A 25,047-nucleotide genomic window follows, 5' to 3' on the forward strand; every position below is an offset into this window, starting at 1 on the left:
TGCCCCAGGGGACTCGCAGGGGAATTCATAAATATTTTGTGGATGGTGATATTGGTTAACAATTATTGATGCAATTGGTCTTGGCAGAGTAGTTATATGCACAATGCCTGTGGTTCTTATGTTGGGGATCAGGCCAGTTTCTTTTCTCGGGTGTGGACCACATGGCACATGGGGTCCTGGTTCCCCAACCAGGGACCCAGCCCTCGCCCCTGTGGAAGCTTGGAGTCCTAACCACTCTCTGGATTGCCCGGGAAGTCCCAAGGCAAGTTTAATAATTTTAGCATAAATTCTAAGCATTTATATTCAGATTCAGCAACCTTCTATCTCCTTGGTCAGCTTTTCTAGTCTTTAATACCCAGTGTGAAGTTAAGAATGAGACTAACCCTGGTGATCTGCTGGTTGGGACACCATGCTCACCGCAGGGGGTACAGCTTCAGTCTCTGGTTGGCGGAAATGGGATCCCATGTGCCGCAGCCAAAAAAAGTTAGGCTAGAGGTTTGCTCACTGAAAGGGAGTGTATTATTGACAGTACCCAGCGATAGTCTCTGTTCAGGTGTCTTTCTGGTTCCCCCTGACGTTGATGGGAAGTGGGAAGGGTTTCCAGGGGATACTTTGGGGAACAAATGCTTGTGAAACATGAGAGAGACTACGTGGTCTGCCCCCTTCCGTTCTTGATGGCATTAAAGGGTAAGAGAGCTCTAAGTAACATGCCATCACTAGGTAGCTTGCAAAGATGTGGATCTGAACAAACTTTTGGATTGCTTTACTGAAAATTATTTATTCATTTCCTTATCATTGAACATTTATTTTTTTCCAAAACTTTTGTCTTGAAATAGTTACACTGATTTATATTGTCATAGATACATTTTGTGCACAACCATCATTCTAGTTGTAGGATAAATTTTAGAAGTGGGCTTGCTGGGATACGTCATCTATATTTTTAAGGCTTTTTATATTTATTGGCAAATTGTCCTAGAGCAGCACTCTCCAGTAGAAATGTTTGTGATGGTGGGAATGTTCTTTATCTGTATTGTCCAGTGTTAGCCAGTACACACTTGAGTTGTGACTGGGTAATAAAAGAACTGAATTGTTCATTTTATTTTGTTTTAATTAAATTCAGAGTTTAATAGCCATATATGTGACTCATGACTAGAGTGTTGACAGTGAAGTTCTAGAGGATTTAAACCGAAGTACATTTCCAATAGCAATGTGTATGTGTGTATATACACACCCACTGTATGTGTATATATATATGTATATTGTAGGGGGCGACAGAGGAAGAGATGGTTAATAGCATCACTGACTCAATGAACATGAATTTGAACAAATTCTGGGAGGTACTGGGGGACAGAGGAGCCTGACATGCTGCAATTCATGGGATTGCAACGAATCAGACTTGACTGAGCAACTGAACAACAGTATATACACATACATACTATATGCATATATGTGCGTGCTTAGTTGCTCAGTTGTGTCCGACTCTTTAAGACCCTATGGACTGTAGCCCCCCAGGCGGCTCTGTCCATGGGATTTCCCAGGTAAGAATACTGGAGTCGGTTGCCATTTCCTTCTCCAGGGGATCTTCTCAGCCCAGGGATTGAACCCATGTCTCCTGGGTCTCCTGCACTGCAGGCAGAGTCTTTACTGCTGAGCCACTGGGGAAGCTCCACTGTTCCTTTGTCAATATGAATTTATTTTTTCATAAAATCTTGGCAACTTGATAGGTTAAAAAGCTTATTTTTATTACTTTATTATTTTGTATATTTTATGTTATATACATTTATATATATAACTATTTACATATATTGTTATTTTATTATTATTTGCTAGTGAGGTTGAGTACCCGTGGGCATTTAATTTTTCATTTAAAAATTTTATTAATTTCATTTCATAAATTTTAATCATCTTCATTGTTTGCCTTTTTTTGCCCAGTTATACTTTATGATACTCATTTTTTTCTTTTTTATTTGTGTTTTTTGTGTTAATAGTAACTAATAGATATTTTTCCCAGTTGACATATACCAGACTTTTTGTTTATGTTTAAATTAGTATAAGGCATATAAATACTTTTCATACATAGGACAACCATTTCTTTTTTTAAAAATTTTATAGGATTATAGTTGATTTGCAATGTTGTGTTGGAGAAGGCAGTGGCACCCCACTTCAGTACTCTTGCCTGGAAAATCCCATGGATGCAGGGGCCTGGTAGGCTGCAGTCCATGGGGTCGTGAAGAGTTGGACACAACTGAGTGACTTTTCACTTTCATGCATTGGAGAAGGAAATGGCAACCCACTCCAGTGTTCTTGCCTGGAGGATCCCAGGGACGGCGGAGCCTGTTGGGGTCGCATAGAGTTGGACACGACTGACGTGACTTAGCCGCAGCAGCAGGAGTGTGTTAGTTTCAAGTGTGCAGCAGTGTGCTTCAGTTACACATATGCATATGTTCATTCTTTCTGAGATTCGTTTCCCATATAGGTTATCACAGAATATTGAGTAGAGTTCCCTAGGCTATACAGTAGATCCTTGTTGATTGTCTATCTGATATATAGTAGTGTGTGTATGTTAATCCCAAACTCTTGATTTATCTCCCATTCCATATTTCCCCTTTGGTAACTGTAAGTTTGTTTTTGACACCTGTAAGTCTGTTTCTGTTTTGTAAGGAAGTTCATTTGCATCACCTTTTAAATCAGCAAAGCGATTCAGTTTTTTATATATATATATATATATATATATATTCCTTCTTGTATCCCTTTCCTCACAGTTTATCACAGGATGTTGAATGTAGTCCCCTGTGCTGTACAGTAGGGCCTAGTGTATCCATCCTGTGTAACCGTTTGCATCTGCTGATCCCACACTCCCACTGCTTCCCCCACCCCCTTGGCAACCACGTCTGTTCTCTATGTCTGTGAGTCTGTTTCTGTTTCATAGGTTGATCTGTATCATTTTAGGTTCCACATTTAGGTGACATCATATGGCATTTGTCTTTCTGTGTCTGACTTTCTTCACGCAGTGTGGGACTCTCTAGGTCCGTCTGTGTTGCTATAGCATCACTCTTTTTTATGGCTGAGTAGTATTCCATCGTGTGTATGTACTGCGGCTTTATCCACTCATCTGTCAGTGGACACTTAGATTGTTTTCACTTCTTGGCTGTTGTAAACGCTGCTGCTGTGAAGATTGTGGTGCATGCGTCTTTTGGAATTATGGTTTTCTTGGATCTGTGCCTGGGAGTAGGATTGTAGGATCATATGGTTGCCCTGTTTTTAGGCAAGCATTTTCAGAGACACTTCTTTCTGTTAAAGTAGTTTATGGGGACTCAGGGACGAAGAATGAGGAGGGAAAGAGATGAAGAGAGTGAGGCCTGTTTGCCCCCAAGGAAGGGATGGAGATGTGGACCAGTGAGAGGAAAGGAAAGAGGACTGCAGAGGGGAGAGGAAGAGCCATCCCCAGATGCAGAGAGAGGAGGACGGAACAGCACAGCAAGGATTCCTGCCTTGGAGCAGGACAGGGAGCGGGTGTGGCTACCAGCCTCCTCTCTAGGCGTTGGAGATCAGGGTTCTCTTTGAAATGATAACTTGATGAGCCAGAGTATTCTAGTGCACTCCTAAATCATAAGACCCCCCTCACTGTTCTCTGAACCATGTCTAGAAACCAGGACGGCATCACCCTCCATGCCAAGGATCTAGTGAGGGGTTCCGTTGTTACCAGATGGTTCAACACAGGGAATCTAACAGAGAGGCCGCTTGGTTTGTAATTCAAGCTAGAGGACATGAATTCAGTCATGCCTTTCAACTTTACGTGTTTGCGAACTAATCATCGACACATCTTTTAACTGCTGGAGGTCTTGGTTTCCTCTTCTGTGAGATGGAAATGACCCTACCTTTTGTGATCTTGAAGACCAAGTGGGATGTTATCTGTGACCAAGTGCTTTGGAAGTTCATGCAAGGGCTTGCCCTAAGCTGGTGGCGACGGAGGGGGTGAGAGGGCTTCTTGGTGGTGGCGGCGGTGAGGGGAGAGGGTGGTGCAGCAGAGGTCAGTGCTGGCAGACGCCGTATTAGGAAGAGGTCTCTCAAACCTCACGATGTAAATGCAAGTGCACTGAAGAGTACCTTTTGAACATCTTACTTTTCTTTATTTGCATTATGATAATGAAGGTCTCCTCTTCCTGGATTTTTACCAACCTCCTTTTATATCTTTTCTCCCCCTTGCAGATGAACGGGACAAAGTTCAAAAGAAAACATTTACAAAATGGATAAATCAGCATCTCATGAAGGTCAGTGTGCGTTTCTTTTGCATCTTGGGATGGTTTTGCAGACTTTAATTTATTGTACAGTACTTTAGTATATGGCTCTGAAGAAAAACCTTTCAGTGTCAGCTGCCGAGTTTCAGTTCTAGAGTATTTCATGTTCATTTCAGGCATCTGTTGTTACTTGGTGTGTGGCCTGCGGGTCCTGATGGGGGTTGGAGACGACTGCCCAGTGATGGCGGTTCGGTCTGTGACCTCAGTCCAACCTCTTATTATTAGACTCTCAAAAATCTCCGCAGGTTACATGTTAGGGCATTATAAACTGCAATTTTTAATAACCTTTTTTTTTCCTCTCAAGACTGCAGGCAAGTTCTGGTGTCAGGTTTATGTGAATGGTGGAGAGTTAGGTGGGAATAAAGATGGGTTATAGACAGAAGTCTAGACTCAGTTTTCTTATACTTAATGTGAACCAGAAGTTGATGCTAATTCTGGATTTATCTGTGAAATAGTTAATAGTTGTGGTTCTTAATTAATATTTGTGTTCTATGGGTCACTTTGAGAATCTGTTGTAGGCTCTCCTCAGAAATACACATGTGTACCACGCATGCATACAATTTCTTGGCATTATTGGGTCCCACCAATCCAGTGATTCTATAAATCTCATCTAAGGACCCCATGGGATTTCACAGTCCCCTTTTTTTGGCTTTTTATGGCCAGTCCTGAAGTTAGAAGGAGGCAGTATTTTAAGTCTGTTGTTTGGGACTTGGAGAGAGTTTTCTCACATAGAAACATTATGGTAAAAGTGGTTATATTCTTAGGCTGTCCTGGAGATCCTATTTAAACCATCATGTAGCCTAGGGAGATGGTGCCCATACTATAATCACATCTAATAACCATCTATGAAAGTGATGCGTATTTCATGGGATATGTCAGATGACGTGAGAGGTTTTAGTCCTCTCTCTCATCACCCATGGACAGAATCCTTTTCCCAAATCTGACACGCCCTTCAGGTGAGCCATGTCACCCACTCCCCATCTGAGGGTCAGTTTGTGGGCATTTCTGTTACTGCTGGGATTTCTGTTCCTCATCCTCTGATGCGTTGGTCAGAGGTCTGCTGTCTGATGCTTTCAGGAGGAAGTGTGTTGTGACTTCTACGGAGAGCATCATGCCAGCAGCCTGCCTGCCCTCCGCCTGGCTTCTGTGTCATCCTGTGTCCCATGCCTCCCGTGAGAGCGGACCCTGCACAGGCTGGAGCAGAGCGGGGCTGGTGTGTGGGCTGGGGTGTGGGATGTCGGAGCTGAAGACTCTGACAAGACTTTTCCATTTCTGAAATGAGTCCAGGGGAAGTGAGGTTTTGGATGAAAAGATGCCCCTTTGGTGGCTGCCAATCTTTTTTCAAGAAAAATTTTTATTGAAGTATAATTGATTTACAATGTGTTAATTTCTGCTGTACAGCAAAGTGACTTAGTTATACAGATATATACATTTTCTTCCCTGGTGGCTCAGTGGTAAAGAATCCACCTGCAATGCAGGAGAACCTGGGTTCGATCCCTGGGTCGGGAAGATCCCCTGGAGAATGAAATGGCAACCCACTCCAGTGTTCTTGCCTGGAGAGTCCCATGGACAGAGGAGCCTGACAGTCCACGGAGTCACAAAAGAATCAGACATGACTTCGCAACTAAACAACAACAGCGTACATTTTCTTCAGATTCTTTTCCATTCTGGTTTATCAGAGGATGCTGATCATGGTTCCCTGTGCCATGCAGGGGGACCTTGTCTCCCATCCTGTGTGTAATAGTTTGCATCTGCCAACCCCACACGCCCGCTCCATCTCTCCCTTTCCCTCTTCCCTTGGCAACCACAGTCTTTTCTCTATGACTGTGGAACTGTTTCTTTTTCATCAGTTCAGTCGCTCAGTCGTGTCCGACTCTTTGCGACCCCATGAATCGCAGCACACCAGGCCTCCCTGTCCATCACCAACTCCCGGAGTTCACTCAGACTCACATCCATCGAGTCGGTGATGCCATCCAGCCATCTCATCCTCTGTCGTCCCCTTCTCCTCCTGCCCCCAATCCCTCCCAGCATCAGGGTCTTTTCCAATGAGTCAACTCTTCGCATGAGGTGGCCAAAGTACTGGAGTTTCAGCTTTAGCATCAGTCCTTCAAAAGAACACTCAGGACTGATCTTCAGAATGGACTGGCTGGATCTCCTTGCAGTCCAAGGGACTCTCAAGAGTCTTCTCCAACACCACAGTTCAAAAGCATCAATTCTTCGGCACTCAGCTTTCTTCACAGACCAACTCTTACATCCATACATGACCACAGGAAAAACCATAGCCTTGACTAGACGGACCTTTGTTGGCAAAGTAATGTCTCTGTTTTTGAATATGCTATCTGTTGGTCATAACTTTCCTTCCAAGGAGTAAGCGTCTTTTAGTTTCATGGCTGCAGTCACCATCTGCAGTGATTTTGGAGCCCCAAAATAAAGTCTGACACTGTTTCCACTGTTTCCCCATCTGTTTGCCATGAGGTGATGGGACCGGATGCCATGTTTTGCTGTTTCATAGATAAGTTCATTTGTGTCATATTTTATTTAGTGTTTAGTTTAAAAAGTTTTAATTGGAGGATAGTTACTTTCAATGTTGTGTTGGTTTCGGCCATACAGCAGTGTCAATCAGCCTAAGTATACATATGTGTGTGTATCTACAAGTATATATCCCCCTCTTAAGCCTCCGTCCCAGCCCCCTTATCCCACCCCTCTCGGTTGTGTCACATTTTAGATTCCTTCTACGTGGTATCATATGATGTTTGTCTTTTTCTTTCTGACTTACTTCACTTAGTATGATAATTTCCAGATCCATCCATAGTGCTGCAAATGGCATCTCTCATTCTCAGATGGTTGAGTAGTAGTTCATTGTATGTGTGTACCGCCTCTTTATCTTTTTATCTGTTGATGGGCATTTAGATTATTCTATGTCTTGTCTATTGTGAATAGTCCGGCTAAGAATATAGACATGCATGTATCTTTTTGAATTACAGTTTTGTCCATATCTACGCCCAGGAGTGGGATTGTAGGATTATGTGGTAGCTCTATTTTTAGTTTTTTGAAGAACCTCCATGCTGTTTTTCATAGTGTCTGCACCAGGTTACATTCCCACCAGCATTGTATAGCACTGTATAGTTGTCCCTTTTCTCCACAACCTCTTCAGTATTTGTTACTTGTAGACGTTTTAATGGTGGCTCTTCTGACTGGCGTGAGGTGGTACTTCGTGGTAGTTTTGATTTGCATTTCTCTGATAATCCATGATGTGGAGCATCTCTCCATGTGCCTGTCTGGCCTGGCAGTCTGTGTGACTGTGGCCATCGGGGTGTGGGGGAGGGTGGTGCAGAGGGTTGGCCAGTGTCCCTGGAGCGTAAGCCCCATAGTGCTGACAGCTGAGGATAGAAGTTCACCAGGGTGACCCGTGGGAACGCCCTGCTGGCCTGAGATGGATGCTAGTGGGGACCCACCGTCTCCTGGATGTGTTGGGCTGGACCACTCATCTGATGAGCATTTTGTAAACTGGATGAATGTGTTTAAGGAAAGTGCGTTTGCTAAAAATTCAAAACGCTGACAACAAGGCTGCGTCATCCACTCCTAGGGTGCATCCTGGTGCCTTGCGTGGATAATGCACACACATGCTTAAATCACTTAACCCTCCAACAACCCTCCAACGGTGGTTTCATTTAGTGGTTACGCACACACAGCCTTCAGAGTCAGATGGCAAGGGTGCCCATCTTGATTTATGTGGAGTAAGTGATGTCTTTTTTTTTTTTTTTTAGTAAAATAACACATCTCAAAGATATAAGGCTTCTGCTGTAACCCAGTAAGAATTAGGAAAATAATAATTTTACACACAATAGCCATTTGATAGATGCCAGTCCAACTGGTTAGGGTTATAATCAAAGTAGCATATTTGTTTCTTGATGTAGGTCAGAGTTTAAAATTTACTCTTATTAAAAAATTGTGCACTAAAATTTCTGACACAAAACTCAAATGTGTGAGAACATAATTTTATGATATTTTATTCTTTTCTGTTTGGAAGTTAGAGCATTACCTTCAACTGGGAAAGGTGATTACGTATCCCCAGATGTGGGGCAGCAGGCTGTTCAGGTTTGTGTCCCGAGCTGGCCAGAAAAAGGCCAGCCTTTGTGTCATTTCTTGTGTGTTTCACCCAAGGGATGACAGAGGAGTGTAAGACACTTGTGCTGTCAGAGATCATTTGGTCACAACCCAGTTTGCAGGAAATGGAAAATAAGTGTATGGATTTTAGGTTAAAATGTCAATATTAGAAATATTTCTTCTGTGTTGATTTTCTTATGTTCTTCCCTTGAAATACTGAACGTATTCAGGAGAAACAGGGACAGAAGAGAAGTGAGTCTCTTATCTTTCTTGCCCCACCGTGTTCCTTTTTAGTGAATGGAAAGTATGTTATTTGAAGAGTTTTTCATAAAATTAATCATGCCAAAAATGTGAAGGGAAAGGGTGACCATGAGTCAACAGAATGGAGTAATTGATGGGTAAAGAGAGAAAAAAGTGGGAATAAAATCATTTAGAAGGCGTTTGAGTCATTCTGTGTGTGTACTTGCTCTGCTTTGTCTGATTGTGGCCCTCCTTAAACCTGGGAGCAGGGAGAGGAAAGTGGGGACAGAGGAGGAGAAAGAGAAGAAGGGGGGAGGTTTGGGGTTAGAGGGGCGGGGCGCCCCGACAGCGGGACCTGTGTGCTGGGACTGCGTCCAGGGGCCTCTGCCCTGCGCTCAGCGGCCTGGGGGGCTGACTCAGACCACAGGGTGCTCCCCATCTTTTGAAAGAATTCTTAAAACTTTTGCTCTATGTTATTATTTTATGTGTTTACTTTAATGTAATTTTATGCAATTATTTTACCCCAGTTGTGGCTCCAAGAAGACTGTTCCTTGTAGTTCTGCTTCTTCAGGCAGTGAGGTGATTGAGAGCTTAGTCCCAGGACAGATCTTCACGGGATTTTCCCTTTCATTTGATAACTATTTTGTCTTTGAAAAGAGACTTGCTTCCTGCAAAACTGTCGGCCTGTGACACTTAAGGCAAAGGTGGGAGGCAGATGACCCTGCGGTTGGTCGTCTGTGACGCTGCTCTGGCCCTCCTCCCTGGGCGGTGGGAGTGGTGGGTTGGTGGGGGGCTTGATGCCATCGCCCAGATGAGCAGGCAGGCGGCGCCTGGCCGGTGGGCAACCCACAGCAAGCGGTGGCCGAAGAGGAGGCCGAAATGGGTGCTGCCGATAAGACAGAGAAGCAGGGCTGGGACGCCCGGGCACTGCCTGCCTCGTCCGCGTCTCCGCTTGACCGCAAGCACTTCCCTCTTAGTTCATCTGGTTTAGAAAGAGCCGGAGCTCTTGGAGCCCTTGGAGCCCTGCGGGGACCCTTGGCTCCAGACTCCGATCATCTAAGGCTCGCTCATCTCCTTAAATGAGTCCTTTCCCCACACGCCCCTCCCCATCCGTGGTTGCTCTTGGGGCCCAAGGCCTCTTCTCCCTCCTTTTCCCTCTTCTTGCACACAGTCCCCTCGCGGAAAGGGGCCTGTGGACTCCGTGTACCTGCGCTTGGGTTCTCACGTCTCGCGTCTTCGTCCCCGATCTCACGGGGAGCAGCCAGCCGCACTGGTCCCGCCGCGTCAGCAGGGATGCGGCAGCGTGACCTGGCCGGGCGCCCGCCCCGCCCGGAGCGCCTTGGCGCACCGACGTGCCGCCGGCTTCCAGGGCTGTTAGACTGTTGACTTTCCCCACCTTACAGTTTCAGCTATTTGCTAATTAATCCTCGTGACTCAGGAAGTTAGGATTTATCCGGCTCTAAACTAGTGTATACTCAGTGCCCGGGGAAGCTTCTGGCAAGGTCGATTTTTCAAAGTTGATTTGACCGAGTAAAGTAAACACTGCGGACTTTTTAGATGATTGCTTAGGTTACTGTTGTATCCAAGCGCGTAAACGTTGTTTCCTTGAAATACTTGGTTAGGATTTTTTTTCATATAGCTTTCTCTCCAGAAAAGATGACTAGAGCCTTATTTTATATTGGGGCTAAAATGACATTTGTTTAAATAGTTTGCTTAATTAAAACTTATGTTTGTTGGTGAGCAGACGTCTCTGGCTTTTTTCCAAGTGTATTTAAATTTTAGTGCTCTGGTATTTCAGTTGTATGACTAAGCCTGTCCTTAAACTGATTGTTCTAGCAAGAACGTTTTCCTTTTGGTTCCTCCTTCTTCAGAATATATTTAAGAATATATCCCAGTTAACACATTCATCTGCTACCTCTACATGTTTATTCACACACAGAATATACTGGATTATTTTCCTTGCAGATTATGATCTCTGTATAAAACTATTGTTAAGTAACAATTATGTATTATTCTTTGACTTCCCTGGTGGGAAGTATTGGATTATTCTTTAGCATAATTTAAATTGTAGCGCTAAAACATGAGCTGGGTGTTATTGAAAATACCTGTGACTTCAGTTAGCTAAATTTTACTGAGAGAGTTATTCTAAAATATAAAATTGATGAGTATTTATTTTTGCCCATTCTGCCAATGGGACTTTATATACTAGAGGGTCTTAGGTCACTGTTTAATTTTTGTTATTCTTGATCACATGCAGTTCTGTCTTTCTGTCTAGAACTTCATGAGCATGTGTATGGCACCCAGATCTCTAAGTCCTGATGATGTAGCTTTTGTCTTGCTCTAAGGACACAGGAGGCAAGGCATCCTTTTATTTCCTGAAACATTTGAAAGACTAGAAGATTCCTTTTTAACTCATTGTTTGCCTGGACCCAGAATTAGAACTTGAGCTGTGACTGAGAGGCTGTATTGAAGAAGAATAATTTAAGGTGAAGAACAGTTTTTGGAAGCTTGGAGTCTGGGCAATTCATATAGTGTGCTTCCCTTGTGTTGGATTCCTCTAGCTAACCATTTATGGTGGAGTTATGTTCTTCAGCACTGCTTGACTGTACTGTGAACTTATTCTTAACATTGTGTAGTCAGATGTTTGGGCTGAGCTTTACTTTGTGTGCTCAGTCGTGTCCGGCTCCTTGTGACCCCGTGGACTGTAGCCCGCCAGGCTCCACTGTCCATGGAATTCTCTAGGCAAGAATACCAGAGTGGGTTGTCATTCCCTCCTCTAGGGGATCTTCCCCACCCAGGGATCAAACCTGCATCTCCTGCATTGTCAGGCAGATTCTTTACTACTGAGCCACCTGGGAAGCCCGAATTTTAGTTTATTGACACATAAGTGCATTTGGAGAGGAAAAGGCCCTGGATTCCAGTACTGAACTACTCCCTCTTAGTAACCTGCGTGGTTACCACCTGGGAGACAGCCTGCTAAGGATCACACTTTAATCTCTGTTCCGTCTTGTCTTGGGAAAGCTTGATTTACTCAAGGCAGAGATATCCTTTGCACGTATTGTAAAGGCAACAACTTCATGGCTCCGCTGAATCAATCACACTATTTTTTATTGATTTGGTGGCTGGAAGAAAATGTAGACCCCTAAGCTGAGAATATGGTGATAACTTTTAAGGAATGTGTTCTCAGCCATCACATACTTCTTGAGTAATTTTACCATCTGTGGGCACAGATGAGAGAGGAGAATTTTTGAAGCATCAACTTTATACAGGACTAATGACAAATGCTTTTTCTGAAACTATAATGCAAGTATTGGTTCTTAAAATCCGCAAATAAGATCTTTTTTTCAAGACCTTAGACTTACATGAGTGGTTCTTAAACTTGAGCTACATCAGAGTCTCTTGGAGGGCTTGTTACAGTAGATGGTTGGGCTTCAGCCCAAGGCTTCTTATTCAGTAGATCTGGGAGGGACCTGAAACTCTACCATTCTAATAAGTTCCAGGAAGTTAGGTTTTCAACAAAAAGCTGTTGCTGCTGAGCCAGGGCCACTCTATGAGAGAGCACCTGTCATAGAGAAAATGATAAATGTTATAATGGACCATCAGATTCATTTGATATAATCAACAAATATTATAAGCAGGTTTAAAAAATAATTGTAGCTACTGCATATCTATTGTAAGCTGTATTTATTAATAATGAATTAATATTAACTAATACCTTCAATATTAATACTATTATTACTACCAATAGTAATAGCTGCTAATATTATTTGAGAGCAAACCACATACCAGGATTTGTCACTTTTGTGTCTTAATGTCTATTTCTCATAACAATTCTTATGGAAAGGACCTGTTCTTTTTTTAAAAAATTTTATTTTATTGAAGTATAGTTGATTTACAATATGATGTTAATTTTTGTTGTACAGCAAAGTGATTCAGTTTTTTATGTATGTGTGTGTGTGTGTCTTCCCTGGTGGATTCCCTGGTGGTTCAGCTGGTAAAGAATCTTTCTGTGATGCGGGAGACCTGGGTTCGCTCCTTGGGTTGGGAAGATCCCCTGGAGAAGGGAAAGGCTCCCCACTCCAGTAGCCACTCCGGTAGCCTGGAGAATTCCACGGGCGGTACAGTCCATGGGATCGCAAAGAGTCAGACACGACTGAGCGACTTCCACTTCACATCTGTGTATGTCTCACATTTTTTCCACATTCTTTTCCATTGTGATTTGTCACAGGATACTGAAGATAGCTCCCTGTGCTGGGCAGCAGGCATGTCCTTTGATGCTGTGTGGACTAGCTTGTGTCTGCTAACCCTCTCTTCCCCACAGCCCCGCCTCCCCCTTAGCAGCCACGGGTCTGCTCTGTCTGTGGGTCTGTTTCTGTTTTGTATAAAAGTGCATTTATGTTGTAGTTTAGATTCCACATGTAAGCAGTATCGTACGATATTTGTCTTTATCTGTCTGACTCACTTCACTCAGGATGATCATCTCTAGGTTCATCCATGTAGCTGCAGATGGCATTGTTCCCTTCTGCTTTGCGGATGAGTAACATTCCGTTGTGTATATGTGCCACACCTTCTTCGTTCATTCGTCTCCATCCTGACTGTTCTGAATCCCTGTGTTACAGGTGTTGAAACTGATGCCCAGGGAGGTTGCATAATTTCCTCAGGTCGTGAAGCTGGTAGACCTCAGGATGCATGTGGGAAAGAGGCTAAGAGAGATCACGCAGGCTGGAGACCTGTCTAGGGAGGAAGTGAGGGTCACACGCCAGTCTGCCTGACTCCAGACATTGTGCTCTCTCTGCTGCTCGAAGGATGAATGCAGTGAGCAGAGCTGAAGGGGGAGTCGAGCTCACCTTTGGACCCTGGTCTAGTATCTTTACAAATGCGATGTGATGTTTGAGTTATTTCTGTTGTGGTGTTAGAGATATGTATGTAGTAGAGGAAGGGTTAAACGGGGAGGGGGGATAGACTCAAAAGTGTAGAGTTTAGAAGCAAATCATGTTTTTTTAAATGCAAAAAATTGTTGATTTGGTAACCCTGACCATTTCAAAACAGTAAGAGATAACACAGATGAGTCTGACATGGTTTCATATAGACGGTCATAGCTTGGGACTGAGAAATTCTGAATATCTTCTCATCATGAAGAATAGTGATTTCTTTGGGTCAGTTCCTCATCAGTAAAGTAAAAGTTGCTCAGTTGTTTCTGACTCTTTGTGATCCCATGGACTATACAGTCCCTGGAATTCTCCAGGCCAGAATACTGGAGTGGGGGTAGCCTTTCCCTTCTCTAGGGGATCATCCCAACCCAGGGATCGAACCCAGGTCTCCCACATTGGAGGCAGACTGTTTACCAGCTGAGCCACAAGGGAAGCCCCTCACCAATTAAAAATGTCCAAGATAATACTGTTTACTTTCAACAGGGCTGTATTGAACATTTGTATAATCAGGGCTGTATCTGAAATACAGTTTAGAAAGTACTGTTTTTTTCTTTTTAATTAATTAATTTTAAATGGAGGCTAATTACTTTACAGTATTGTGGTGGTTTTTGCCATACATTGACATGAATCTGCCACGGGTGTACATGTGTTCCCCATCCTGAACCCCCCTCCCACCTCCCTCCCAGTCCCATCCCTCTAGGTCATCCCAGTGCATCAGCCCTGAGCTCCCTGTCTCATGCATTGAACCTGGACCGGTGATTCATTTCACATATGATAATATACGTGATTCAATGCTATTCTCTCAAATCATCCCCCCCAGCCCTCTCCCACAGAGTCCAAAAGTCTGTTCTTTACATCTGTGTCCCTTTCACTGTCTCGCATACAGGGTCATCATTACCATCTTTCTAAATTGCATATGTATTCGTTAATACACTGTATTGGTGTTTTTCTTTCTGACTTACTTCACTCTGTGTAATAGGCTCCAGTTTTAATGCAGCTTACCACTTTGCTGGAGACATTAAATACATTTGTGAGAAGATCCCTTGGAGAAGGGAGTGACTGGCTACCCACTCCAGTATTCTTGCCTGGAGAACGGCTTGGATAGAGGAGTCTGGTGGGCTCTAGTCCACGGGGTTGCAAGAGTTGGACATGACGGGGTGACTGACTCTTTCACTGCTACCTCTTTTGTTTCAAAACCATTACCTGTTACGCCTGGCAGCACAGGATGAAGTGTCAGAACGAGTGCTAAACAGTGGGGTTTTACAAGATCGGGGCCAGGAGATTTGGGGTGGCTCTGAGTGTCAAGGGCACTCTGAGTGTGCCAGGACAGGGGTGCTGGCTTGAGCGGGGTGCAGCGGAGGGGTGGGCCAGGGCTGGGCGGGGCCGTGAGTCTTGAGCCTGCTGCACTGGACGCTGGGTTTGCTGGGAGGAGATCAGGTGGAGAGAAACGGCAAAGCCGCACGCAAGACTAACACAGCATCATCAGTCAGCTGTATCTCAATTAAAAAAAGAAATGGTGAAGACAGATAAGAAGCAGATGGGATGGGTCAGCCAAGGATGTTGGAAGTACCTGAGGACAAGAGCAACGTGGTATAACTGGCACTCTGAAGTCATGTGACTGCCGTTGGGAAGAGCCTTGAGTGCACACGTAGGCATTGAGGAACTACAGGTGATGGCACTGTGAACTCTGCGATGGAGCTGTCTTCCTGTGATGGCTCCGTGTCTGCTGAGTGAGGGAACCTACAGAGGGGACTGCGGGGCCTCTGTCTTAGTTCTTCCCCTTGTTTGTAGCTGGTACTCGGATGGGGTTGCGGAAGGCTTGCTGATCAGATTATAGGTTGAAGGAACACTCAGTGTAGTAAACAGATCAAGAAGGCTGGACCTCTGGTCTCATCAGAAAGAGAGAACTTAACGGTGAAAATGTAAAGTTCTGCTCAAAGACTGAAGATTTCCCTGTAGGATTTAGAAGGTGCAGAAGGTCTGGCGGGCAGCAATTCCTGTCATCGGAGCTGGGGGTTCCGATGACCTCAGGCTGACGGCAGTGGTGTGCCTGCACGCAGGCTGTGTTAGCAGAGCTCAGAGTGTGCTGGGCACCCAACATCCCAGGGTGTTTGTTCAGGTCCTGACTGCGCATAAAGGGGCAGTCAAAAGGAAAGTGACTGCTGGAGGCAACCATGATGGTGAGCATCTGGAAACATCTCTTGGATGAGGGACGATGGAGACAATTGAGAAGGAGACTTTGAGAAGAGAGGGTTACAGAGAAACGTGATGGGCATTTTCAGATATTGGTCAGGGTAGTCATATAAGAAGCTACAGTTTAGGATTTATTAGATCCAAAGATTGATGGATACTTTCCAGTTTGAATATGTAAGCTCAATGTAAAACCCCTCTGTAAACATCCACAGTGCCCAGTAATAGGTGTTCACTTAAGTCTGTTTTGATCTAAGGGTATATTCTTAGTTTCCAGTGGCTGCTATAACCAATTACACAGGCTTGCTGACTTAGAACAGTGATCTCTATGCTGTCAAATCTGGGGGCTGAAAGTCTGGACTCAGTTTTTCTGGGCTCGAATCACCATGGTAGCAAGGCTGTGCTCCCTTCAGAACCTCTTGGGGAGAATGCCGTGCCCGTCTGTCTCAGCGTCTGGGGATACCAGCATTGCCTTTCCCGTCGCCACATGCTGCCTCCTGGTCCGTGGGTTAGGACCCCCAAGCATCTCTTTTCTAAGGAGGTTGGAGACTGGATTTCGAGCCCACGGGCATAATCCAGGATAATCGTCCCACCACAGATTTTTAACACACCTGCAAAGATTGTTTTCCAAATAAGGCAACATTCAGTTTCCAGAGATTTGGACCTGATATCTTTGGGGCCACCATCATCCTCTTATACGTGAACCAGTAAAACTGCCTCATGTGAAGTCAGCTAAGGCTTCATGGGATAGGCACTCCCCAGTCATTCCCAAATTTCCACCGAAATCCTGTGGGGATGTAGTTGGAATCTATCAGAGGTGGAACAGAAATGGTTCATGCGTTGGTAGGAGGGTGAACTAGGTGGTGATGCGTTTGCTTTCCAAGACCAAGACTATATAGTCATGTCATTCGTTTATGATAAGATTTGTGAAGCAGTAATTAATAGGGATAGACCAGAGATTTGTTTTTATATTTTTTAATGTTTGAAATAATTTTATGCTTTAACAAGTTGTAAAAATAAAAATAGTACAAGGAGCCCTGTTAGGTATGCTCATTACTCAGATTGACTCTTGGGAGCACTTACCCTGTTTGCTGTATCATGACTCTAATACCGCACGTGTGTGCGTGTGTGTGTGTGTATTTTTTATCTGAACCACATGGGGGTAAGTCCTACACTATACAGATGGCCCTTTCCCCTCAGTACTGCAGCATTTCCCAAGAGTAGGGGTGTTCTCTTTCATAGCCCCACATCTACCTACTTCGTAAAGTTACGCTGGCTCACAGTCTCTTGCCTGTGTTTCAGTTTGGTGGTTGGTCCTTTACACTGTTACCCCAGAGCAGCTTGCAGGTCGTGGTCAGCTGTTGCATTTAGCTGCTGTGTCTCTCTATCCTGCTTCAGATAGAAACAGTTTAACAGCCCTTTAACAGACTTTTATGACATGAACATTTTTTGAAGACTGCAGAACAGGGGTTTATAGAGAATGGAAGATCAATTAATAGTAAAATGTATTTTGAACTTCAGACTATTTTATGACAAGAAGATAAGCCCTTTTCTGAGATTTTAGTACTTGTTGATAAGTAATGAGTATCTTTTCAAATTTTTCAGATAATACAGTATCTTTTCAAATTGAGAACCTCACAACTTGACTCAGTAATTCATCAAATGACTTTAGTTCTGTCTTGTGGTCAATTATAGTTTTTCTTGATTTCCTTACTGCTAATAATAGTATTACTTCTGCTTCCAACACTGCCATTTTGAATGCCTAGGCTGAGCCACATGCTGGATGGGCCGTGTAACGTGGGTTGTCTGGTTGAGCCCTTGTTTAGCCAGTGACATTCCGGAGGCTCAGGAACGACATGACCTGACCGGCGTGGGCGGGCCGAAACGTGGCAGAGAACCTTCTGGTTCTCCAGGAAAGCTCCGCCATCTTGGCCCCTCTTGCCTGAGCAGAGCCACAAGGCTGAAGAGCGGTCAAGAGCTGCAGACCCGACCTGACCAGCGTGGGTGGGCTGGAACGTGGCAGAGAACCTTCTGGTTCTCCAGGAAAGCTCCGCCATCTTGGCCCCTCTTGCCTGAGCAGAGCCACGGGGCTGAAGAGCGGTCAGGAGGGGCAGACACGGCTCAGTGGAAAGGCGCGGTGCTGAGGTGCAGCTCTCGTTTCTTTCTGCGTTACTTCTAGTCTTTGCTGTGATGCTTCGGCCATAAATTTTTATTTGCATTCTTCTCTAATCAATATGCTTTACAAGCATTTAGAGATACAGATAAAAGTATATGAGAAAGCCAACCAGCACTCCCAGAGGCTGGGGTTTTAGCTGGAGAAGGGCACTGACTAAGCCCTTTTCAAAGAAGAGGATAAGGCGGTTTGCTCAGTGGAGCTGACAGCCCCATCCTGCCGCGCAGGCTTCACAGCGGCGCCGGTCCCGTCCTTCCGTCGTGGGCAGGTCCCGCAGAAGCTTTGTTGCGTCGTCTGTTCTGGACTCCAGGCTGCAGCTCAGCCCAGCACGGTGCCTGATACGCTGCTTCTGTCAGGCCCCTGTTGCTTCCTCAGTGAACCTGAAACCAGATGATGCTTTCCCCCGTGTTTGTGATATACCCCTGACTACTGCGATGGGAAGATGAAAAGTGTCACTTTGTGAGAAGTGAGGTGAAAGTCCGGAAGGAAAGGCATTGCGTGATGACTCCTTCCTGTGAAGGCTGAGGAGCCCCGCTGCGTTGTGGGTGCAGAACGTGAGTCGCCCGGTCAGGCAGGAGGAGCTGCCACGCTGATGCTCTGCGTTCTTCCACAGCCCAGTGCAGGGTCTCCGTTCACTTCGGGGGCAGGAAGTTTACTCTTACTTATAACTGATATTAATGTATTTATCTAGCGTTAAATACGTACAAGTAAATAAAACAATATAATAAAAAGAACCAGCCTGAATATTCTTTGGAAGGACCTATGCTGAAGCTGAAGCTCCAAGACTTTGGCCACCTGATGCAAACAGCTGACTCACTGGAAAAGACCCTGATGCTGGGAAAGATTGAGGGCAGGAAGAGAAGGCGACAGCAGAGGATGAGATGATTGGATGGTATCACTGATTCGATAAGGACACAAACTTGGGCAAACTCCAGGAAATGGTGAAGGACAGGGAAGCCTGGCCTGCTCCAGTCCATGGGGTCGTAAAGAGTCGGACATGACTTGATGACTGAACAACAGCAAGAATTACGTACGTGTAAATAAATGAATAAGTAAAGTTTGCCCAACTTACCTATTGTTATTTCCCTCAGCTCAGAATGTAGAAGACTATTGATTGAAGCTAGCTTTTCCTCACTGGGGAATTTTCTAATAGTTTGCTGACAATATTAGTAGATTCTTTGCAGCCTTATTGCATGTGAGGAAGAAGAAATCTTTTCCTTCTAACCTTTCTAGGTTCCTGGCTGGGCTGTAAAACAAAAGACAGATAAATAAGAGAAAAGCATACAGATTATTTAATAAGAACTTTGTATAATCAGGAGCCTTCGAGGAGAAATGAAGACCTGAAGAAACGGTTAAACCTGAGTGTGTTTTAACACCAGGCTTGGTGGGGAGTGGAGGGTCACAGGGAAACGTGGCAGAACAGAAGGGCATAAGCCAAGGGTAATAAACTTGAGAAGTTCAGGAAGGCCTGTCTGTTCAGACTCCTCTCACCTGCAGAGATAAGGATGCTCCTTTCGTCCAGGTGCAGAGTGAGCACCTCCCCGCTGAGGTCTCATGACCTGCCTGGGGGTGGGTGGTGGCAGCGCCCTTCCAGCACCCGCTGTCTCCCAGCTCCTTCGGCTGGAAATGTCCAGTTTGCCCAGGGGCTGTGTTTGGGGTTGTGCGTCCTGAGCCCTGTCTTACAGGTGTGGTTAGGTTTCTCATCCCTTAGGATCTTAGAGAAAACCCCGTTTCCAGGCACTGTCAAGTTGGCTGTGCTGCAAACCCAAGGGAAATTCAGAAACTGGTTTTAAAAGGGGCTGATGAGGAGGACAAGCAGGGGGAGGCAGAAGCCGGTGATGAAGATGGGGGCGTGCCCTGCTGGTGGAGAACTTGACCTTGAGAGCGGTCAGTGTGTCAGGGGCTGGGGACGAGTCACGTTGGACTTGGGCATGGAGTTTGGAAGCAGTTGCCTGCATAGTCGTGTCTGACTCTTTGTGACCCCATGGACCGCAGCATGCCAGGCCTCCCTGTCCATCACCAACTCCCGAAGCTTGCTCAGACTCATGTCTATTGAGTCAGTGATGCCATACAACCATCTCATCCTCTGTAGAAGTAGATGTTTTTTCTGGAACTCTCCTGCTTTTTTGATGATCTCTGGAAGTTCATGGTTCATGTACTGTTGAAGCCTGGGGTTGTGCGTCCTGAGCCCTGTCTTGCAGGTGTGGTTAAGTTTCTCACTTCTTAGGATCTTACAGAAACCCCAATTCCAGGCACTGTCAAGTTGGCTGTGCTGCAAACCCGAGGGGAAATTCAGAAACTGGTTTTAAAAGGGGCTGATGAGGAGGACAAGCGGGGGGAGAACTTTGAGCTTTACTTGGCTAGCGTGTGAGATGAGTGCAATTGTGCAGTAGTTTGAACATTCTTTGGCATTGCCTTTCTTTGGGATTGGAATGAAAACTGACCTTTTCAAGTAATCAATGCAAAGAAATAGAGGAAGATAATAGAATGAGAAAGACTAGAGATCTCTTCAACAAAATTAGAGATACCAAGGGAACATTTCATGCAAAGATGGGCAAAATAAAGGACAGAAGTGGTATGGACCTAACAGAAGCAGAAGATATTAAGAAGAAGTGGCAAGAATACACAGAAGAACTATTAATAAAAGATCTTTATGACCCAGACAACCACAATGGTGTGATCACTCACCTAGAGCCAGACATCCTGGAATGCTAAGTCAAGTGGGCCTTAGGAAGCATCACTGCAAACAAAGCTAGTGGAGGTGATGGAATTCAAATTGAGCTATTTTAAATCCTAAAAGATGATCTTAATGTGATATAGAAGAAATGTCTGTGTGAAAGAGGGAGAGATCAGTGACCTCAGAGGGAAGCTGTTGAAGCTGGGAGGACCACTGTGTACATCTAAAAATGCTGAACTGAACACCGATGGCCTGAGCTGTGGATTCATGGTGCTGACATAGTCTAACACTTGATGATGTCTTAAAGAATTTCTTTTTTTCCCTTCTTCCAGTTTCATTGAGATATAATTGATGTACAGCACTGTATAAGTCTAGGCTTTGCGGCGTAATGACCTGACTTACATGCATTACAAAATGATGACCACAGTAAGTTTAGTGAGCCTTCATTACCTCATATAGATACAAAATTAAAAGAGAAAAAATTTTCTCTTATGATGGAAAGTCTTAGGATTTACTGTCTTTAATTTCATATATAACTTACAGCAGTGTTAATTACCTTCAGTTCGGTTCAGTCACTCAGTCGTGTCCAACTCTTTATGACTCCATGAACTGCAGCACGCCAGGCCTCCCTGTCCATCACCATCACCAACTCCTGGAGTTTACCCAAACTCATGTCCATTGAGTCAGTGATGCCACCCAAAAGTATAAATCTCATCCTTTGTCGTCCCCTTCTCGCCTTCAATCTTTCCCAACATCAGGGTCTTTTCAAATGAGTCCGCACTTCGCATCAGGTGGCCAGAGTATTGGAGTTTCAGTTTTAGCATCAGTCGTTCCAGTGAATATTCAGGACTGATTTCCTTTAGGACGGACTGGTTGGATCTCCTTGCAGTCCAAGGGACTTTCAAGAGTCTTCTCCGACACCACAGTTCAAAAGCATCAATTCTTTGGCGCTCGGCTTTCTTTATGGTCCAACTCTCACATCCATATGTGACTACTGGAAAAACCATAGCCTTGATGAGATGGACCTTTGTTGGCAAAGTAATGTCTCTGCTTTTTAACATCCTGTCTAGGCTGGTCATAACTTTTCTTCCAAGGAGTAAGCGTCTTTTAATTTCATGACTGCAGTCACCGTCTACAGTGATTTTGGAGCCCAAGAAAATAAAGTCTGCCACTGTTTCCATTGTTTCCCCATCTATTTGCCATTTAGTGATGGGACCAGATGCCATAATCTTAGTTTTCTGAATGTTGAGTTTTAAGCCAACTTTTTCACTGTTCTCTTTCACTTTCATCAAGAAGCTCTTTAGTTCTACTTCACTTTCTGCCATAAGGGTGGTATCATCTGCATATCTGAGGTTATTGATATTTCTCCCTGGAATCTTGAATCCAGCTTGTGCTTCATCCAGCCCAGTATTTCTCATGATGTACTCTGCATATAAGTTAAATAAGCAGGGTGACAATATATAGCCTTGACGTACTCCTTCCCCTTTTTGGAACCAGTCTATTGTTCCATGTCCAGTTCTGTTACTTCCTGACCTGCATACAGGTTTCTCAAGAGGCAGGTCAGGTATTCCCATCTGGTATTCCCATCTCTTTAAGAATTTTTCACAGTTAATTGTTAATTTCACAGTTAATTTCCCACATGTTAATTACCTTAATCATGTTGTATATCACATGCCTAGTATTTATTTGAGAGTTTATGTGCTTATAGGTTCAATTCAGTGCAGATTATTAACTCTTAATTTCCTCTGTTGGGGTCTACACATACATTAAAGCTACACCACCCTAAGTGATCATGAAAAGTATAAAACTGTGGAATTAAACCTATGTTTAAAGATGTACAAATACAGTCAAATAATACGCATTTTGAAAGGCTCTCTGTCCTTAGTTGTACATGAGTTATCTACATTTACCTGACTAGTCAGCTCAGTTGCATTATAATCTTGAAAGTACAAATATACAAACAGATCTCTCTGGTGATTTTCCTACCTTCACTTGCTCTTGTCACTTCACTTAAACAGTTGCTCACAGATGATGTGTTCGAAGGAGTTTTCATATCATAGGTCCAGTTTATATCCCACAAGTCTGTATGAATGTTTAGCCTTTTCCCTTGGGATGTATTCGTATCAGATGTCCACTTCTTTATTGATGATTTCTTGGCTGTGCTCAGGCTCCGTTGCTGTGCGTGGGCTTCCTGTAGTTGCAGCGAGGGCGATCTGCCCTTGTTGTGGTGCTCGGGCTTCCCAGTGCGGTGAGCGGCTCCTCCTGGGAAGTGCGTGGGCTCCACTGGTTGCAGCACACAGGCTTGGTGGTTGCAACACGGGCTCTGGGGCACCCGCCAGGAGTTGCGATGCTCTGGTTTAGTTGCTCTGCAGCAGGTAAATCTTCCCGGGTCAGGGATTGAACCTATCTGTGTTCCCTGCGTTGGCTGGCGGTACCGCTAAGGAAGTCCAGATGTCCATTTTTTTAATTTAAAATTTTTTTATTTTTTTAAAAATTTATTGACATATAGTTGATTTATGATGTGTTTCTGCTCTATAGCAAAGAGATTCAGTTATGCATATATATATATTCTTTCCCCTTATGGTCTGTCCCACGATACTGAATATAGTTCCCTGTGCTACACAGTAGGGAATGGTGTTTATCCATCCTATATATGATAGTTTTCATACGATGCCCACTTTTGACAACTTTTTGTTACCAATTTTTCTATTTTCAAAAAGAAAAATGTTTCACAAATAAAAGTAGCAAAAATCTATGTTGTTTTAGGATTTTTCCAGCAGGATATCTATCAGATGGTATACAGGAAATGCACAGCACTGCTGAAGTGCTCTTGCTTAATATTTATGCACAATATTGAGATGCATTTATGAGGGAGAATCAATAGCTAAAATTAATGTAAGAACATCTACCAACATAATATGGACAAGACTACATTTTTATTATAATTGCTTCCTTACAATGCATTTTATTCATTCACTACCAGAATTTTCAGATTCCACTGGAATGAAAGCAAAATCGAGCCAGGAATATGCTAACATTTAAATTGCATGTCCATTGTAGGGGTATGGGGAATCATATTTATTGGCAACCTACATGCCTTATATTAAAAGTTTTATACATTATTTTGTGACTTTCTTACCTGTTTAAAGAATTTCTTATCAAAATTGTTTAAGTGTTCTTGTTTGTGATTTTTTAAAAAAACTCTCATGGGAAATATACTACTCATTTTCAAATAAAATTTAGAGATACCATGGCGCTGGTGGTCGGATTGTGTTTTGATAGAGCACGTGTGCACAGTCCCTCACATGTGAGTGGGGCTGTTTGTCCGTCACTTTTAGAGAACTGCATTTCCCCAGGTGGTTGAAGTAGGAAGCAGGCTGCTCTTCTTCTTAGACCGGCCCCGGAGATGCAATCTAGTGCATATATCTTGATGGATGGATGTTAAGAGCTTAAGTCCTGAGGTCGAGGAGCCCCCCTAACACACCAGAGCGGCCCCTCGCCAGCCCCACAGAGGTGTAGGTTCAAGCGTCCTTGGGCTTCTCTGTTTATTTCGGAGACTCCCTTGCCCCCTTTCCCCAGGGGCGCCTGGGTGAGTGGGTCCTCCTGACTCTCTATGTTTCATCCTGGAGTCCCAGAGCAGCTGGTCTTGGCGAGGGTTGGGGCAGGCCCTCAAGGGGAGATGATGAGCACCAGATTCTCCGCAGTCCGTAAGGAGTGCAGCACTCAGCCCTCGTGCTGGGGAAGAACGCCTGGGGTGAGTGGGTAGGAAGGCAGCCTGGAAGTAAGCTAGTCTTGCCTGGAGTCTGTCCTGGTGGGCAGTCTCTGTGAGCTAGTCCGCCTTTTCCAGCATCTTCCCTCACTGTGCCCTAGAGCCCGGAGGAGGTCTGTCCTTTTTTTTTTTTTTTTTTCTTGGATTTATAAAACTGTCCCTCCCTTTTCATTTAAAAAATCTAAATTGAAGTATATTTGATTTACAATATCATATAAGTTTCAGGTATACAGCTCAACGATTCTCTTATACATCTCTGTGTGTGTGTGTATATATATATATATATATATATATATGGATTCCCTGCTGGCTTAAGACTGTAAAGAATCCGCCTGCAATGCAAGAATCCCAGGTTTGATCCCTGAATCAGGAAGATCCCCTGGAGAATGGAACGGCTACCCATTCCAGTATTCTTGCCTGGAGAATTGCATGGATAGAGGAGCCTGGTAGGCTACATCCCATGGAGTCACAAAGATTTGGACAGAACAGAGTGACTAACATATGTATATGTTGTATATATAATTTAGGTTAACCTTGAACTGTTCTAAGCCTTTGTTTTCTCATCTGGAAAGCGCAGAGAATAGTGCCCTCTTCAGAAATCTTTCAGATTAGCAAAAGCTCAGGTCTGTCCTCCAGTCTTCCATAGCAGTGGCGGTGGGTCA

General features: G+C 44.2%; 1 protein-coding gene across 24 annotated transcripts in view; it reads left to right on the top strand.

Annotated features, from left to right (window-relative positions):
- DST (dystonin) overlaps nt 1-25,047 on the top strand; it is a 518,621-nt gene that overhangs the window by 219,492 nt on the left and 274,082 nt on the right. For all 24 annotated transcript variants that reach the window (XM_070777732.1, XM_070777740.1, XM_070777736.1 and 21 more), the window contains one exon: nt 4,210-4,271. In XM_070777732.1, the coding sequence (XP_070633833.1) occupies nt 4,210-4,271 (62 nt within the window). The remainder of the gene's footprint in view (nt 1-4,209; nt 4,272-25,047) is intronic.

The sequence above is a fragment of the Bos indicus genome, chromosome 23 (genome assembly GCF_029378745.1).
Source record: "Bos indicus isolate NIAB-ARS_2022 breed Sahiwal x Tharparkar chromosome 23, NIAB-ARS_B.indTharparkar_mat_pri_1.0, whole genome shotgun sequence".
Lineage (NCBI taxonomy): Eukaryota > Metazoa > Chordata > Mammalia > Artiodactyla > Bovidae > Bos > Bos indicus.